The sequence below is a fragment of the Centruroides vittatus genome, unplaced genomic scaffold (assembly GCF_030686945.1).
Source record: "Centruroides vittatus isolate TY-2023 unplaced genomic scaffold, ASM3068694v2 contig_221, whole genome shotgun sequence".
In the NCBI taxonomy this organism is placed as follows: Eukaryota; Metazoa; Arthropoda; class Arachnida; order Scorpiones; family Buthidae; genus Centruroides; species Centruroides vittatus.
Window position 1 is genome coordinate 413,132 of NW_027121377.1, and position 18,814 is coordinate 431,945.

Sequence of the window (18,814 nt, forward strand, 5' to 3'; positions counted from 1 at the left end):
TGCCTTCCTCCGATTTCGCCTTCCCTTCTTTAGCCTTTCGGAGCGCTCGAAACTCGAAGCGGTCGATGCTGGAAACCGGTCGAATTACTCCAACTGTCGCCTCCCCCCCGCCGATAATGGCTCGAACCCCCTCCCCATCCTCATCCTGTTTCGCCCCGTCCGCGCGCGGATGCCACTCCGAATCTCCTCTTTAGTAAATATGTCAACCGCGTGACGACACGGCGACGGTCGTAAGTAGTCTATTGTTATTGTTGTTGTTATTTTTAAAAAATTGACGATGGAGGGTCGTCACGCGCGCTTCGACGCCACGTTCCGACCCGTTTAGGGAATCGCGGGTTAGTGTGTCGGTGCGTAAGAAATGCCAATATGTTAGAGATCGAGGCCGCATCCGGGGTCGTACTTTAATACGATTTATCGTCGTTAACGTTGGCTCTGCCGGTGGCATATCGACGTAAGTGTCTTTATATAATATATATATCGGTCTATATAAGTGCATAAAGACGGCCGAATAAGGCCTTTATTGGTAATCTTTAGGGAAAATTTTTAGGCGAAAGGTGGTGGGAAAGGTTTTTTTTTTGCGGGTTCTGGGTATAAAGACCCCCAATAAATAAGAAATTCCTCGAGCGCGGTGGGTTTTTCGGGTGCGCGGAGGGCGGAAATTTTCCGTCTAATCGATGCGGGAGGAAGAGAGAAAAATTAACGGAGCGTAGGTCTTATCTGCGTTTTTCGGTCCGGATGGCGCCGGGAATTCGGTAACTGATTAACCGGTACGAGCGGTTCCCGAAAACCGTTCCGCGCCAGCGAAGAATACGAACGATTGTATTAGATAAACCGCCGTTTTCTATGGCGGAGAAGAAGCGGTTTTTAACGATTTATAAATGGGCGAGGTGTTTTCCCCTTCGGACTCGCTAGCCCAAACCGGTTTCGGAGGGAGGTAAACATAAGAGAGAGACGTCGAGTCGTTTCCCGGAAGTATTTATCCAAGTATTAAGCGCGCCCGATGTATTTTGCGGCAGTGGCGGTGGCGTTCCCTCTTATTTTTAGCGGCGGGAAAAGCGCGCGAGTATTTATCCGGTCCGTCGGTCGATGGGGATTTTTCTGGAAAAATAAGTGGGATTTAGGGAGGTCTGGAGGCGGAAGTTTGGAAAACATTTGGAAGTTGCCCCTCCCCCGGGTTACGACACTGGTAGAGGGTGGCGGCGGAGATTTTAACTCCAGCTTAGTAGCGGGTTCGTATCTAGGAATCCGCGCGCGGTAGGAACGACCGCATCGTCTTTCGAGTGCCCTCATGGCCTGTCTTGCCATTGTTTCCGCTTTGCACGTGGTGTGTCCTTGCCTTTTACCTGTCTTTTGCTTGCCTTCCCGCACAGGCCGGACTCCTCTTTCTGGCCGTCCACCGCGTCATAGCGGTGGAAGTGGCCCACCACTGCCGAACGTCCGATTCCTGCTCCCGCACCCGTCGTCCCCGCCGTAGCTAGCACCCGTCGTTATGTGTGTGTTGTGTCTGTGACGTGGCCGTCAGCTCTAACAGGCGCCTTGTCTCCCGCAGGCTGACCAGATTTGCTATGCAGTCCTCTGCGTCTTCTCCTACGTGGCGGCCGGCTCGGAACGGCGGAAGCGGCGCGAGGCGGCGGCGGCGGCCGAGGAACCCCACCGGTACGGAGGAAGACGGCACAAAAAGTGACCTTAGAGCGTCGGTGACGCCGGTACTCGACTTTTCGCCCATCTTCCCGGTCCGCCGGCGCACCGCGCTACGGCCGTTCCCACGCCGCCGGAGGACTCGGAGGACCGCGGCCGGAACCGCCTCCGTCTTCCGCTTCCGGGGCGGAGGGAGAAGGGCTCCGCCTCCAGCCGCCCTCCGTCGGCGGCCGGAGAGACGGGACTCCGGCGGGCGGGGCGGAGGGGGTTCCGCCCGCGGGAAGAGCCCACCGGCCGAAGAATTTCCGTCGATATTTTCGTAGAAGAGGAAGAAGACGACGAAGAGGAGAGGAGGAAGAAGAAGCGGTTGCGCGCACGCGTCGACGGCAATAGCGTCCGCGGGCGGTGGTCGCCTCGTGCCTTCATCAACGTCCGGACGGCGAACGGGACCACGCGCCGGCACTTCCTCGACCACCGCGCGGACGGGCGGCGGACCGGAAGACGGAAGACGCCTATGCAAAGAAGGAAGAGTCCGCCGTCCGTCGGACGGACGGGCAATAACCCCGTGCGAACGATTGTATGGAAATTCGTCTGGACGAATAAAGTCTACTTCGTTTAAGTCTGGCCGCCTTCATTGGCCTTGCGACCAAACGCGCGTGAAGTAATGCGGTCCCGTTACGGTATGGAAAGAGGAAACGGAAGATACGACGGAGTTAACATCCGGAAAACGGCAATTCTAATTTTTACCTGTTCCTCTTTTGTTAAAACTTTAACGGCCCCGATCAACTTTGATGGTTTTGCCAGACTCGTCCACTTCCGGAGCCCGATCGATCGGTACTGCTCGTTTCCGGTCGGTAGTCGGCCCGGGCCTAGTCCTAGAACCGCCTTCTAAGGGCATTGGATCCTTTCTTTTTTTTTCTTCGAATCTACTCCGTCGGCCGGTTTTTCTTCCGGTGACGAAAACTGCAGAGCCAAGTTTAAAAAGAAGACTAATCCCTTCTCCCAAGGTGTGATCGTTTAATACCTAATACCCTATTCACACTGTACATTTTAAGCGGGATTAAGATTTAAGCAGAATTAAGTTAAATCGCATTGTCGAAAACAAGATTAACTACTCGTTCACACTAGGTAATTAAAGCGAATTATTCGCTTAGCCCCAAGTGAGTGTACTCAATATTACATTTTAAATAAAATCAAACTTTTGCTTATTTTTCATAAATCATCATAAATTAATTTATATTTAGTAATTTATGCATTTTAAATAAGTTATTTATATTTTAAGACGTCAGTTAGGAATTATTAACATTTATTATCAGTGATATCGTTGTCGTTGGCAGCACGATTCTCTCAATGTTTTTATCACTTTAGCGATAGAACTGTGATAAGAATGGATTTTTGACAGAAATTTATATATATATATTTTTTTTTTTTTTTTCGTAAACAAGAAATTTATATTATCATTTAAACTTCTTGTGCCAAAGCAGCAGCATATACATGCTAACAGAGAAGAGTATCGTTCGTTCGAACATTTGTACCTGTACCTGTACATCTGCTTCCGCCATTATTTTTGAACTTGTGGCGGACCTCGTGGAAAGCTTGAAGCGATTTAAGCTGAGCCGGTTGTTGGTAGTTAAACCGGTTTAACGTTAAGTCAGTTCCGTTCATATTTCATACCTTAAGCTGGCTTAAAATGTACAGTGTGAATAGGGTATAAAACATCGCCTACGGCTAAACCAAATCCCGGTAACCCAGTGATTCCTCGTACGCTAGGTAAAGGCTCCATCCGTACCCGTGGCTACCCACCTTTTGCTGGTTAATGCTTTCCGGGGCCAACGACGTGCAATATACCACGTAAACCGAAAATTCTTTTTAATTCTGTCTTCTAAGCGGAAGATAACTTCTATTATTAAAATTTTGTATCTTCTGTGGCTACTGGAGTGCCCGTACGTGGGAACCAGTGCCCCTTTTCGTAATTCCCGGCAGACCCCAGATTCTCTCGGAAAAATTTCGTCATTTTTAGCCTATTCTGCCAATACAAAAGAAATCGGGGTTTTGATACGTTCGAGAGTATGACGGGGCTTACAAGTCGTAACTCGAATACTTCGATTTTGCAAAGGTATGCAGTACAGTATTTTTAACCAAATTCTAATTTACGAATATAAAGGCGATTACGAATCTCTATTACCAATGCAGGAGGTATATTAAAATATCTACCCACGAGTTGCGTAACTTTTCCGGCTTTTATGAGATTTTTTAAAAATAACATTTGTATTATTAATTAACCCCTTGACCTTTCACCACCAAAATTTAATAGCATCGATGCCCTTTATACGCAAGCGGCCGTGCCAAATTTTGTTACTTAATCTTCACTCCGTCCCGAGATATTAAGCGAAATAGACGCCAACACCTCCACACACAGGGTTCAGGGGATCTCGAAACGTGGAGATTTAGAAAAAACTCGGAGGGTCAAATTCTATACGATTCCCATACTTTCCATTGTTATGTATGTATAAACATATATAACAGGGAAAGTATGGCCATCGGTCAAGATTTTTACGTTTCTGGACTCGGGACACCTTCAAATTCAAAAGTAGCGAGGGAGTTTGTGTATGTGTGGATGCCAATGTATATGGAGGCACGATTTCGTTTACCCTCTTTGTAGCTTAACACCCGTGCCCTTTGTCGAAAATTTCTGAAATCTTACGTATTAAGGTATCGGCGCTATTAAATTTTGGTTGTTAAAGGTCGAGATGGCGTGTTGTATCGCCAGTATGGTCGAACTTCGCGATTTTATCATTTACACTCTAACGTCAAAATTAAGTTTTTTTTCCATTTTACAGTAATTAACCGATATGAAAAGTTTAAAATAAAATCTCGTAACAGATGGCGCCACGCACAATTTTAAAGTTGGCCGGGAAAGTTACGCAACTCGATTGACTCGTGCCTACGCACAACTTCCTCGTAGGGTCTGCTATATATATATTATTACGACACCCCTTCTGTTAAATCAGTGAAACTAAATTTATCTGCGATTAACGCGAGAAGTCACGTAAACTAATTAACTCGAGTGTTATAGGAATTGGATAGTGTTTCAAACCTGGTATTCGCTTACGAGATAGACTGGCAAAACGATACTTCTCTATTATTACGAAAATTTCACTCGATAACATGGATAAAAATAGGTTCTTATATTTGCGTATTGTTGAAGAAAAGAGATTAAGTGTTAAAAGTATGTTTCGCGCACATTGAATACCGGAATGCTGAAAACGCGTAGGGGCGCTTGCTTGTCTAGATGCGCCCCTATGCCTTTTCATGAAGACGCCCACGCGTAGTCTTTACCGTTATAATGGGAATTCCGAAGGAAAGACTTAACAATATGGATTCTCATTGTCTGGCGATGAAGTAATATGTTTGGTGCGCCATCATTTATAAGTTACAACAGAGATTAAAAACAGTATTTTTCCATTTATGACATCATAAAACTAGAATTTGATGCATTAGAGCAATGATTCTTAACAGGGGGGCCGCGGCCCCCTGGGGGTCCATAAGAAGTTTGCCGGGGAGCCGCCAAACTATGCAAAATTTTCTTCAGAATATAATAATAAGAAAATTGAAGTATAACCGAATATCGTATTGAAAAGTGAAATAAGAAAGATAAAGTTTTCCTATTTAGTTTTTTTTATTTCTTCCTACATACAACTTTGTTAGTACAGAAGAAATAAATGCAAATATGCTACTTACACCGCAGTGTTTGCTTCTTTTATTCCAAAGCAATTCTAAGATACTATTAATGCTTGGAATTTTAAAAATAATTAGGAAAAATAGTGGGCTTAACAGTAGGCTTTAAAAATTTAAATATTTTTGCAAAAGATATGCAAAATCTTTACCACAAGTTGTAGGCGTTTTAATTTTAGTTTAGTTTTAGCATCGACTTTGGATTGATTTATCGACATGTTTCTTATTTTTTGTTAAAAATTAATGAGTTTGCGTGTTTAATTGTGAAGTTTGAATGTTATTTAAATAGATAATGAAATAATAAAGGTATGATTTACATTTATTATATAAAAAATAAAGCAATAATAAAAAATCAATTTATTATAGATAATTTAAAAAATATAAATTATTAAAGAAATGGGGGTAGCAAAAAATTATGAAATATTTGGTGGGCCGTGAATATAAAAAGGTTAAGAACTACTGCATTAGAGTATGAGTAAACACCAAAGACGTGCTGGCACTTCGGTTTACACAATGTAAATCATATAATAATTTTTATATATTCAAATTCCCAATAAAATGATGTGACTGTCTTGTAAGTGCTTTTTTTGTTCTTCCCTTCAAAACTGATATGCAGCAGAAACTTGATTATCCGAAATGGTTTTGAAAAAAAAAATTGTAGTGTTACACCACAGAGTATAATACACGGAGACCAAACTTTCCGTGTAACGGAATTACTACGTCACTGCTGATCGTAGCGCCGCGAAACTAGTTCCGATATATGCGACATTTCGTTGTTTCGAGAATGTATTGAGGTATTTATAATTCACGAATCTTTAAACGAACAATGCTGGATCCACCCAAAACACAAAGCGAGTTTCTGGATTATCCGAAATACCTATCCGAAGACAGTCAAGTTCGGATAAACGAGTTTCTATTCTAATCTAAAAGGACCATGCAAGAAAATAGTACTTTATTTCCTTCGATACACTATACATTCTCGATTTTATCAACTTCGATACAGTGAATTTCGGAAACAATAGATCAAATACATTGCATTTCCTGTCACCTCGATCGTGTCGATCACTCATTTTGGGTCAGGCTCACTCCCATAAGGGGCAAACAGAAAAAAAATATTTGGTACTATGCGATTCCGGTTTACACTGGTTTTACTGTACATAATTTACCATTTAAATGGGGCGTTCGCAATCGAATAACACAATAATAACTGAAAACATTCTAAAAAGTGCAAGAGGAGGGTCGAATGCACCTTCATGTTATGGCTACCGGCTAAACCAAATCCCGGTAACCCAGTGATTCCTCTTACGCTAGGTACGCTGGTGGTATTTTCTGACAATTTCCAGCCTTATTTGTTTCAATATTATGTTATTGTAAGCCTATTTAAGTAATGTAATTTACTCTACTTTCACTTATTAATGCCACAACAGTAATTAGTGGTATTGCGGTCGCGGTTTTCGCGCCCGACCAACGTTCAGTTTTCGGGGTTTCCTTCACGTGTCTAACCCTTTAAGGGACCACTCTCCAATAGAAAGTTCTGGGAGACATTCTCGGCAGGTCGCCTACTTGTCAAAAATTTCTGAAATTTTGCCGGAAGCTTTGTGTATTAGGAGGATCGATTCTATTAAATTTTGGTGGTTTAAAGTCGAGGAGTTGGGGAGATACGGGTGTCACGTGTCGGGCTTAAACGTTCATCTCTCGTTCCTGGAATTTTTAATTAGGTAACAAGACGAGTAAGTGCATCTGCATTTACTCGAGAGTGTAAACTACACGCTCTCTCGTGCTATACACTAACAATTCATCTACTGTTTACGTAACCCAACTTTCTACCGTATCGAATAAATCGTGGATTACTTTACCGAATATGGAATTCGCCCGTTATAATTACAACATACGTAAATGGGCGTAACGATATTAATCTGTAATCCGTAACTGATTTGCACGTTACTCACGTGTTTTAAAAACGAATGCTATTTATTACCGGGAACAACGCTTCTTTTTAACGAATTTCGGTTTCTGTATAATGTTTTTAAAAAGTATTAATCAGCATTATTTGCACGTAAACTAGACTTTGTTGATTTTTCAAATATAGATACGGTTGGTTGCGAAAATTCTATAAACGCTTGTTAACTGTTTAACACGTGCGGCATGTACTTAAATCGATTGTGACGTCGTCACTTTCCATTTTAATTATGGGAATCGCCAGTTTTACGTGAATCGGCTCAACAATGCTCATTTATAATCAGTAACAGCAATATACACGTTGCACATAGCGCAATTTATCATCATTTGGGACAATTTTTTTAATCACAATTGACGTCTTAATGAATTCGAAAATGCGTTAAACAATTGCCGTTACTTTCATACTGTAAAAGTATAAAAGTAATGGCAAAAAATATGATAATTATAATTATTTATCTTTAAATCATGCAGTTAATTACAATAATATGTATCATTTTTTCAGGTAGATATTATATTATATTATCATTTAAACACAATTGCTACCATTATCTTTGATTTCAAACGTAGTAAAGGCCGGATTTGTTTGCATTTAAAATCGCAATACAGGTATAGCTCGCCTTACGTCGGTAATTCGTTTCCAGGAGAGGCGACGTAAGTCGAAACTACGGTGGAAAACGCCAATAATGAGCACTTAAAGATCGCTAAATAAGACGACAACACAGAAACACAGACGTTTTCATGTTTCGTTCTCTAGGATTTATGATGATTATATTAACATTTACTGTAAGTGCACATATTTTAATATGATTTTATGTGCTTTCAACGCTTTTCTAGTGATATTGCGATTTCAATGTTTGTGGCGGACGGATTTAAAGTCGAATAAACTGACTTAAACTTGATTTTTATTTTTTCATATACTTTTTTGACAAACGACGTATAATCGGGAACGACGTAACTCGAGGTATACCTGTATACGAGTATGTCCGCAGGTTAAATCTCCAGATGTGTATATACATCTTAAAATGTCGGGTGTATACAATATTATAAGCATGTTAAAAGGCTTGAATTATGCAAATTACAAGCGTCGCTAATATACACTAAAATTTGTAGTTTGATATACACGTGTATTTCTGTCTGCAGCGAATCATACTAACGTCTATTACATCACATTTTACCAGGAAGGAGGATGAACGTATGACAATAGGTGACGAGAGATTTGAAAATTCTGACGTCACAAAAACACGTATGACAATATAAAGTATGGACCGCAAGAGGTTTTATACTTTTGGATTCAGGGAATATTGAAACCGCTGGAAAAAGTGGAGTTTGTTTCTGTGTATGTTTGAGGGGCACGATTGTGTTGACCCTTTTGAAACTTAATAAGTCCCTTGCCTCTTATCGAAAATTTCTGAAATTTTGCACGGAGGTTTGCGTATTAGGGGGATCGACGCTATTAAATTTTGGTAGTTAAAGATCGAGGGGGTGGCGAGATACAGAGAGTTGCGCGTCGTATCTCGAGCGGGGTGGAACTTAAAAGATCTTTTAAACAGTTTTGTCGGGAAAGTTACGCAACTCTCTGCTGAATTCTTTGAGTTGATACATAAGGAAACACGCTTTTAATCCTTTAGACACATTAACATTAAATACAGAATATAATATTTTGATAAAAATTGTAATTTCGAAGTCGTTCGCCCGTGTCGTAACTACTGAAGCGTGGAACCGTTTTGTCTTTATCATCGTTACTGCTGTATTATATAAATATCATTGGATAATTGTGGGATTGTAGAAGCCATACTGATGGTACTATTCACGAACCTACCGTGTTTTTACGTTACATTCCGCATGCGAAATGGCGATCGTCTCCACGAAATTCCTTAATTGTTAATTACTAAAACGTCTCACTGCATTAACGTGTTGTATTTTCCTGTTACATCGTTACGCTAAACGCCATTTTAAACGTTTAAAAGGAGCGTAATGAGTGCGATTTTACGTTAGTAAAAGTGTATTAAATGAAGATCTGCAAATTAATTGGGTGTTACGTTATTCCAATTAATGCAATTTTTAAATTTCAGTGGAGAAAATCACGGATTAGACCAAATTAAAGCTTCCTACTTTATTCCCAGTCAGGTGAGTTTCGATTATTTCACTTTTATGGAGTAGTACTTTAAAGCAGTGTTAGTCTAGGGCCTAGCTTTTACAGGCCTCGTCGGTTTGAGACCTCTAACTAGTACTGGAAAGCCGACACTAGCTACGATCTTCAGCTTTGTACGGTTATATGGGCTTTAATTTATGTTGGGTTGGGATGGTGGGACGTAACACGTGGACGATTTGTGTTTTCCGGAGGACTTTATATGGTAAACTGGCCCCTATTTAGATATTACGCACGTGAAGGAAAACGTAGAAAACTTCACGTGGTCAGTCCGTGCGGGGTGAACCCGCAACCAACTGCACTGATTGCGAATCACGTTCCACTTATCAGCTTATATGACGACAATTTCAATCTGTTATTTGTATTGTTTCACCCAGTTTCTTTATACGGGGTGGTCCAAAATTTAGTTAACTGTTTAAAGTTTCAATAGCTTTATCCATATCATTCCTCCCATACATACGTCCAGGGTAGCTGGTCTCCAGTTACGTAACACTGTTAGAATAGCGCGCCTAAAACGTAAACCTGCCTAAACGGAAAAAATTCGTTTACGCAGGTTGTGCTTTGAAAAAATATAATTAAGAAGGCGTAGACTTAACTTTTGAAGAAGTAACAACTCGCACCACCAGTATATACGATGTGTATATGTATACATTTAGGCCTACTGTATACAAGTGTCGTCACAATTTCGGATGAAGATAATTTTTTATTCAAGTGTTTGAACATCTTCGGGGCGAGACCTGTTTTTGTAACCCAGTTATGAGTACAAATGTAGTATAAAGTGAAAGTGAGTATTTAACTTTTATTTTCTGTGTAAGTAAACTTTTTACTGCATATAAATAGATTTTTCGTTGATTTAACGAGTGTTAGTTATTAATTAAGTGACCATTAAATCCTTACGCATTCAACAATAAGGATAACTTTTTATCTTTATTGCCGATTACTTATTGTCGATACGCACGTAACATGTCTCTCCCCTTATACTGTACTGTATTTAGGAATTTATGTCGTCGTGTCGTAAAAAAATTTATTTACGGCGGAAACGTTTTTATGTGTTCCTTAATTTAAACTGCTTGCGTGCTGGTTGTGGGTTTGGGCCAGGCCAGAAAACCATCCCTTTGTGTCCTACCCTGATCGATAAATTGGGTGGATCGATCGACGTTCCGTATCAACCACCCAAGGCAAATACGATGGTGCCTTAAAGTCTCGGCCTATTTCTGTTTAGGACACTTAAGAAGTCCCGAAAATAATTGTATATTCGATCAGTAAAAGGTCTCTTCTAGTTGACAAATTCTATTATACCAGTTAAAGTAGTTAATTACGTGTTGATTCCCTCTTTCTTTTATGCAACACTACCAGAGCTGGATTTAGATTTGCTACCGACCTAAACTGTGACATATATAACGGGCCCTTCCCCTCCACCAAACAATGATACGCGTAAAAATACCAGGCTTTAAGCTATAGAGTCACAACCAGAGGCCCCGAACTTGTTTAGATTACGTATGAATTGCAGCTTGTTTGCACAGTTTCACATCATTATTGACTGAAATGTTTTGGCTCAAACACAACTCATGCGAATTAATCGCTTTGAAATACATTTATAGATGGAGGCGTGGCGGCTGTATTCGGTATTGATCCTTTCTGCCCTGTTTTTCGTAAGCGAATTAGTAGCCAGTCAATTATGCGAGAGTGTGATCTTGCTGATGGATTCCTATCACATGTTGTACAATTTTCTGTCGCTCGTTCTTCTGATCGTGAGTCTCAGGGTAAGTCTTTCGAGATAGGTTCCTGGTCAAGCAGGTTTTTAATCATTTAATCCTTGCAGGCTTCCAAAAAGAAAACCTCAAAGAATACTTTCGGTTGGGCCAGGTTGGAGATTCTGGGTATTTTGGTGAATCTCTTATTCTTTGCCGCTTTGTGTTTCGCTGTGATCATCGAAGGGATACAGGAGTTGATACACCAGAAACATTCAATGGTCAATTCGCGTTATTCATATTTGATACTGATTTTCGGTTCTGTCAGGTTTATTCTCAACATATTTGCTCTAGCGTTGATAAAAGGTATTAATTTATCCCTTTATACACCATTTCCTACTTCCTGGTGTTACAAATTTTTTAAATATTCGCTCTGTTTAGGTTACACCTGCCACCAGAATTCGCTCTTGAGAATCCGAAGCAAAGAAGTTCTGAACGGAAAGCAAGATGGCGACAATCGCAAATTGATCTACACCAAACAAAGTATGCGTTTAAAATAAATATTTTCACGTGTTTTCCATAGATCCCATCTACAACTTCCATTTTCGTTTACAGATGATTGCAGCAACATCTTGATGACCGATATCCTGCGCGACAATTCAGGATGCTTTTTGCTTCTCTGTTACGGACTTCTGGATTATTGTTTAAATCGACGGGTCCCACCATACGTCGACTTTGTTTTCAGTCTGTTAGCAATCTCCATTCTCTTCCTAACTTCGTATCAATTCGGTAAATTACAAATTAATCTTCCATCTTAAACAGATCGTTTCCATCATCAATTTCTTAAATTTCAGTTCAAGAATCGAGCCTGATCCTCTTGCAGACGATCCCTCAACACCTGAACATGGAAGCGTTGAAGAACCGTTTAATTAAAGAGGTACCCATTGATTATTACCTTAATTATAAGATAAATTAGTATTTTTAGATGGTAAAAACCATTCGACAACACTAAAGATTGCCATGCACCAGAGGTGGATCGCCATTTTTGACTGGTGATTCCGTTTAGTAACTAAATTACGCAACTTAATTACGGTATGGCATAACATTCCACGTTTCTATTTCAGTTCCCAGCCATTTTAAACATTCACGACATCCATATCTGGCAGCTAAACAGTTCTCAGACCATAGCCACAGTCCACGTGGTGTTGGCATCCATACCCGTTTACGTGAGAATAGCAAATCAATTAGGAAACTTTTTTAAGAAGGAGGGAATTAACATGGTTACGATACAGCCGGAATTTTGCGAGGTATTTTCCTTCCTTTGGCTTAATTATTTCCATACACACCGGTTACAAGATGTGTATACCCGCAGGGTTACAGTTCGTGGAAGAAGGTCGAGTGTATATTAAGATGTGCGCCTGTTTATAATTGCGGCACGCTAACGTGTTGCGGACACTTGTTAAGAAATAAACTTAATTCCAAAAAACAGTCTGCCCCACCGATGACGCAGGTTTTCACCATAAACAATGTGGAAGAGTTATCCAAAGACAGTTACGACATCCCGAAATTAGACATATCGGATCTTCAGTCGGCAATTTTCTGATATTTGTTGTCTGTTATGTAATTAAAACTATGCTCGGATGTTTGGAAATATTAAAAATTACGAATATATTTTATTACAAATGTTTCTGCGTAGTTTCAATCTTTCTCGCCCGGCTACGTGAATTTTCCGGGTTTTCTTTATGTTACTAAGTCTCGACTTTGAGCCAGATTCTAAAGTGCGCTCCAGATTTTGGAGATAAGAAAAGTCCAAAAACTGGTACCCCTGTCTCCTTCTCTCCCTCTTTCTTGTTCTCTCCTCTTCCCCTCTTCTCTCCTCTCCTGTCTCCTCCTCCCCTCCCCTTACTCTCCCTTCTTCTTTTTTCTGCCCTGAGCAGCATCTATTTTAAAATTCTGGATACGCGTCAGCACTAATTATATAATCTATAACATACTATTCTATTAAAAAAATATATACTTTTATAAATGAGCAAATATTTATTGTGACATCGTAACAATGCCGGGCTGCAATTTTTAATCATATTTTAAATTTATTTAATTTAAAATATATGCTCTCCATTTTCAAATTAGTAGTATCTTGCCCCTATACATCATACTTTTCCTTTAGCAATCGAGTCGAGCCTTTATACTGTATAAATGTATTGGGTATCCATTTCTTGCAATCTGCTTCCTCAAGCCACCATTCCGAAATATCGTTTCTTTCCGTCCTTTCCCCTCCATGAAAATACAACTTTTTGCACAATTCGCACATCCAGGGGTACAAATAGCTCTTGAATTTTCCCTTCCATTCGAAATAAGAATTGCACAAGCTTCCGTTGCTGCCGACAGTCTTCAGAAATTCGGCCAAATTGACTGGATCCGGAAAATCCATGGCGTTTATCACGGAATGGGGAGGAGCTACGGACTCGTAATCGGCCGAACCCATCACTACTGGAATGACGTCGTAATTGAGCACGTTAAAGAACTTTTCCGTGACGTAATCCTTGCAATTAGAGTTTTCGAACGACAAGTAATATTTATAATGCTTCAGGATTTCATCGTAGCACTCGGCCGATTGGCTTTTTTTTTTTTTTTTAACTCTCCGCCCAGTGGGCACTAAGAGGGCCTCTTATAGCAAGCCCATTATGGGTTCGGCCAGGCCCACAATGAGGCGGCCGGGTGGTGAGGGACGGGGACCGACATATCCGGACGGACCACCCCCGAAAAATTCCTGGGGATTTCTCGACCCGTCCGGATTCGATCCCGGGTCCCCCAGGGCGGCAGGCTGCTAACCTGCCGCCCTGGGGACCCGGGATCGAATCCGGACGGGTCGAGAAATCCCCAGGAATTTTTCGGGGGGTGGTCCGTCCGGATATGTCGGTCCCCGGCCGATTGGCTGGGTTGGCACTCCTTTGTGCCACAATTTCCGTAAATATCCACCTGGATGTGTTCCGACACTTTCTAACGTAAGCGATTCTATTGTTCGACGTATGACAATCGCTTACGAACCATACAACTTCGCCGCTCTTATTCTGTAAATAGTCCTTATCCACGTACTCCCATTCTTCTGTTGGTAATTGGCACACCTCTCCGTACTTCACTCGAATGTCGGAATCGCTCCTGTAGCTCATAGTCCAGTTAAACAGATTACTTCTGGTGTGCCAGGAAATGGAAAATCTCACCGGAGCTTCCAAAGAATAAAATATCCATTTCTGATTGATATCTCGAAATTTCGGTGTATCCGAGGTGTTGAAATCCATTTGATGGAAGAGAACTGCATCAGCAGTTTTCAGCAAAGACCTGTTAAACGTAACGACGCAATCGCTGTATGCGCAGCCGTACATTTTGAAAGTGACGTCACCTTCCTCTATGAAGAAGTAATATTCACGGTAGTAAGACCGTGTAAAAAATTTTGTCCATAGAAGAATGGTTTTGGGGAGACGATGGTACTCGATACTTGTACTTACTCTGACGTCTCTGGGTTGGTTTATGCCACGAACTTCAATTTTAGGCTCTGCACACAATTTCAGCTTTGTTTTTTTCAGTTTGTAGACATTTAAATTCCGTTTAGAAGACAAAGACACTCCATTGAAACGATAATTCAATATTAAATCAATTATCATTAACATTAATACATTAATTAAAATAAGAAGTGGGACGATTGCAGAACGGCGAAGAAAACATTTTCTCATTGGCATCTTGAAATCTGTAAAATTTATATTTATTAGAACGTTGTACAGTACATCAATTTAAGTCATTTTATACACGATTATTATTATTATTATTATTATTTCCTCCTGTGGACACTCGGCTGAGTTATCTAATCGTATCCGTCGTGGGTTCGACCAAACCCGTGATGGGAGACGAAGAACCGAAGTATCCGGAAAGTCCAATTGGCCGATCCGTTGGTGAGGGACGAACCCGCGACCAACTACCAGCGTTCGATGGTTTTAACCACTCGGCCACTGTGGACATTTGTCCGTCTAGGCTCGGGACTAGGAATCGAAAAGTCCACGAATTTTTCCGTGGGGGCGATCCGTCCGAACGTGTCGGGTCCCATCCCTCCGCTGTGGGCCGGGTCGAACTAAGGCGCTAGATTACCCAAGTATGCTCATACGCTTCCGCCACGTGTGCAGCCAGCCATATTGGTCCTTTTGCGTCATAATCCAAGATGGCAGCTTGCTAGTGTAGCATCGTGAGTTCAGCATAGCATAGAAAATTAACAAAATACCGTGTTGTTCGGCTCCAAATTGTGCGAACAGTGATAGAAAAGGTTATCGAATGTTTCGATTCCCTGCCGATCAAAACAGAAGAAATGTTTGAGTCGTTAAAACAAGACGGGATAAGTGGCAACCAACATCGTCTTCTCGTTTGTGTGAGGAAGCACTTAAATTTAACTTTTTGGTAAAAATAAAAAGATAGTCGTTCTAAAAATTCTCAGGCGATCACCATTTTATTTTCTTCATGTTCTAGAACAAACTTTAGACGACGACCAGAAATTCAAATTGAATTATTCCAAGGAAAATATCATCTAGATGATGAATTTGTAAATATTGTCCCGAAATACTGCGAGACGACATTACCTTCGTGTTGTGAGGCGACGAAAAAAATAATACGGCATTTTGTTACCGTGAGATCATACGAAACAGCAAAGAACACTATTACAAAATCCAAAAATAAAATTTAATACACAAAAAGTGCATCAAAATAAATGTTTTCTTTGCATCTGATTTTGTTTTTGTTTTCTTTTATTCTAACTGGTCACAAGAAATACATAGAGTTAAAAATATAACAAAAAAGAAATAATTACAATCACAATATGACAATATAGCTGTATTTAATAAATAAAAGAAACTGAAAGCAAAGACCTGGTGTTCCCTTGACTCTTGAGACTCGAATTAGAATATATCCCTGATTCAAATTATTAATATATTATATATGAACGATCTAAATTATACGTGTTTTTAAATTTAGCAGTATTTCATAGCTGTAGTTGCATTAATTTTTGGCAAAGTTTATCGTTTTGACCTTGCAAAATCTTAAGATATAGTTGAATTTATGATTATTTTCTTGTCCCTTTTATTAAACTTCTATGAGAGTCGTTTGCTTTCTAAGGACCAACGTGGCGGATGAGCATACCTGGGTTATCTAACGCCTTAAGTCGAACGCATAACGGGCTTGCTATAAAAGGCCTTCTTAGTGGCCATGGGCAGAAATTGTTAAAAGAAATTTATCCACGGTCAACCTGAAGGCTTTTGTTCCGTGCTTCTCTTGTAATCTTAAAAATAATTATAATAACGGTTATGTTAACTGACGAGTTTAGTGTTAAACTCACTCTTCAATGTAATAATTTAATGGGACACGCTTGTGTAAAATTTAATTTATGCAAATAACTACTAGACTAATTGTAAACTCGAATTTAAACAAATCGACACGTCAGTAACAAGTTTTTGGGTATTAAATTAATAACTTACGTAGCTTCTAGTGTATATTCCGTCACAGAAGTTCACAGAAAAAAGGTTCGTGAAGAGGAAACCACTTGATATTGCAACGGGTATACATGGGTATACGCCAAATAGAATGATCAGAAGTCAAACTAAACCAACACCTGACTATTTTACCAGATGTTCGTTTGGTTGCAGCTTTAATTAGTGAGAGTATAGTGTATAAAATTTATATCTAACAGGAAAAATAAAGCAAAATTTTATTTATTTTTGCCTCCTTTTGTTCTATAGACGCCGAGGGCTTTCTTTTCCCATCTACATCAACGCGTGGTCGATCAGGTTTTTAATAGGGATAATCTGATGGCAGGGATAGATGTCCTGTAAATAATTTCTAGGAAGCACTCACCTAAATTCGATCCCGTCCCCCCCATAGTAGTAGATCGAACTGCCCCAGCCGTCATTTTTAAGTGTAATATCGGATAGGTTAGCTCAGGGGTGGCCAACATACGGCCCGCGTAATGGGTTTATGCGGCCCGCGATTATTTTTTCAATATTAGCTACTTAACTTCCAATAATTGGTCGAATGGATGATTCGCGATACTTCAATTTTTAAAAAAAATTCCGTTGTAGAGATTTACAACTTTTGTATTCGTCTGTTATAAATTTACAGTATTTGAAGAACAAAAGACCCCACACTCACTGAAACTCATCTGCCATTCCGCCATGTCACTGTTTATGCTGACGTGTGACGCACAGCGCGACTGCCTGTCGAACTTTTTTTTTGCTTGTACTTTTCTTCACATTGTAAAATGGCATTGCGCATGCGTCAGGAACTTCTGTTCGAACAAACCTGACCTGCCACCCTGGTCAGCGTATTTGTATTTAACATGATTTAATTTTAATATTTCGTTCGGCCCGTGAAAAATTTTTCTTTCCAATTCGGCCCGGGGGCAAAAACTGTTGGCCACCCCTGGGTTAGCTTCAAGTTGTTAAATCCATACTCACAGTTCCTCCACATTTCCAATCAAGTAATTCTTTTATATTAATATCTTACCGCTCTGGGCAATCCGGGATCGAAAAAGACCAGGAGTTTTTCAGGTGGTGGTCCGTACGGATATGTTGGGCTTCCTCCCTTACCATTGTGGGTCTGGCTGAACCCATAATGGGCTTGCTAAGAGGACCTCTTAGTGTCCACAGGGCAGAGTTAAACCCAACTGCCATAAGTCTCAATTAATTCGGATAAGCACGACCGTACGGTAATTAATTAATGCCCAATACTTCATAACATCCTTAAAAGATGTACATACTTTGTTTCAGGGTTTGCTATGTGAAACTTCCATTTGAATTTAGAAATCTGATCCCTATCCCATCCTAGAAAGAGACAGCGGGGACTAACTGTCCTGTCCAAAATACAGTTTTTTTCGTACGATGCGTATTTCTCGAGATATTTCAGTCTTGAGTTAAAAATATCTTCTAGGGTAGTAAGTGGTGCTGCGACAGCATAGGGAATCTCAAAATGTCTCGAAACTTACGATGTGCAGTATAAGCTTTGCTTTTTTAACTCCCCACCCTGTGGGCACTAAGAGGGCCTCTTTTAGCAGGCTCATTATGGATTCGGCCAGCCCCACAATGGAGCGACTGGGTGGTGATGGATGGAGCCTGACATATCTAAATTGACCACCCCGTAAAATTCCTGGGAATTTCTGGATCCTGGATAAACTGTTATTAAGCAACAGCATGTTCCATATATTGGTCCCCTTTGGGTGCTGTAGTCACATGTGAAATTTCAATGTTGCCAACAGAGGTTGGCACATACATACTGTTACCCATATACAGGGTATGTTGTGTGGCTACGTAAGTTTTGACATTTTAAGTTATTCACTATGGTGTTGCTGTGCCACTTACCACCCTAGCGGGTATCTTTGTAAAGAATCTTTTTTGTTTTCAAATAAAATTCCATCACCAAAGTCTCAGTGTAAATTATAACTCGGGAACCAATCAGCAGAATGACGATCTTTTTGAAATTTGAACTAAATATTAACACCCTGTACGTTTGGTTCACATATTTATAAAACAAGACTTATCTACAAAGGGTCACCCGTGCATTAAGCACTTGCTCCCTTGTCATAATCCTCAAGGTGACCCAAATTCCATAGTTG

General features: G+C 40.5%; 2 protein-coding genes and 1 pseudogene across 3 annotated transcripts in view; 2 read left to right on the forward strand and 1 right to left on the reverse strand.

Annotated features, from left to right (window-relative positions):
- Positions 1 to 2,257, forward strand: part of Rab3-GEF (Rab3 GDP-GTP exchange factor) — an 81,718-nt gene extending 79,461 nt beyond the window's left edge. Inside the window, 1 exon segment of the mRNA XM_067265323.1 lies at positions 1,550 to 2,257. Coding sequence (XP_067121424.1) covers positions 1,550 to 1,684 — 135 coding nt within the window. The 3' untranslated portion in view covers positions 1,685 to 2,257.
- Positions 2 to 12,855, forward strand: LOC136970864 (proton-coupled zinc antiporter SLC30A1-like). Of its 2 annotated transcripts, XM_067265364.1 has the most exons (9): positions 2 to 230; positions 9,405 to 9,459; positions 11,083 to 11,244; positions 11,304 to 11,538; positions 11,614 to 11,715; positions 11,788 to 11,961; positions 12,027 to 12,109; positions 12,297 to 12,479; positions 12,545 to 12,855. In XM_067265364.1, exons 3-9 carry the CDS (start codon positions 11,083 to 11,085, stop codon positions 12,773 to 12,775), a joined length of 1,170 nt encoding a protein of 389 aa, XP_067121465.1. In that variant the 5' UTR covers positions 2 to 230; positions 9,405 to 9,459; the 3' UTR covers positions 12,776 to 12,855. The 2 variants fall into 2 exon arrangements, with proteins under 2 accessions (XP_067121465.1, XP_067121464.1); XM_067265363.1 differs by lacking the exon at positions 2 to 230 and having other exon boundaries at positions 9,067 to 9,459.
- A 460-nt stretch (positions 12,856 to 13,315) lies between these two features.
- LOC136970889 (glycoprotein 3-alpha-L-fucosyltransferase A-like) lies at positions 13,316 to 14,988 on the reverse strand (annotated as a pseudogene).
- Between the last annotated feature and the right edge of the window lie 3,826 nt (positions 14,989 to 18,814).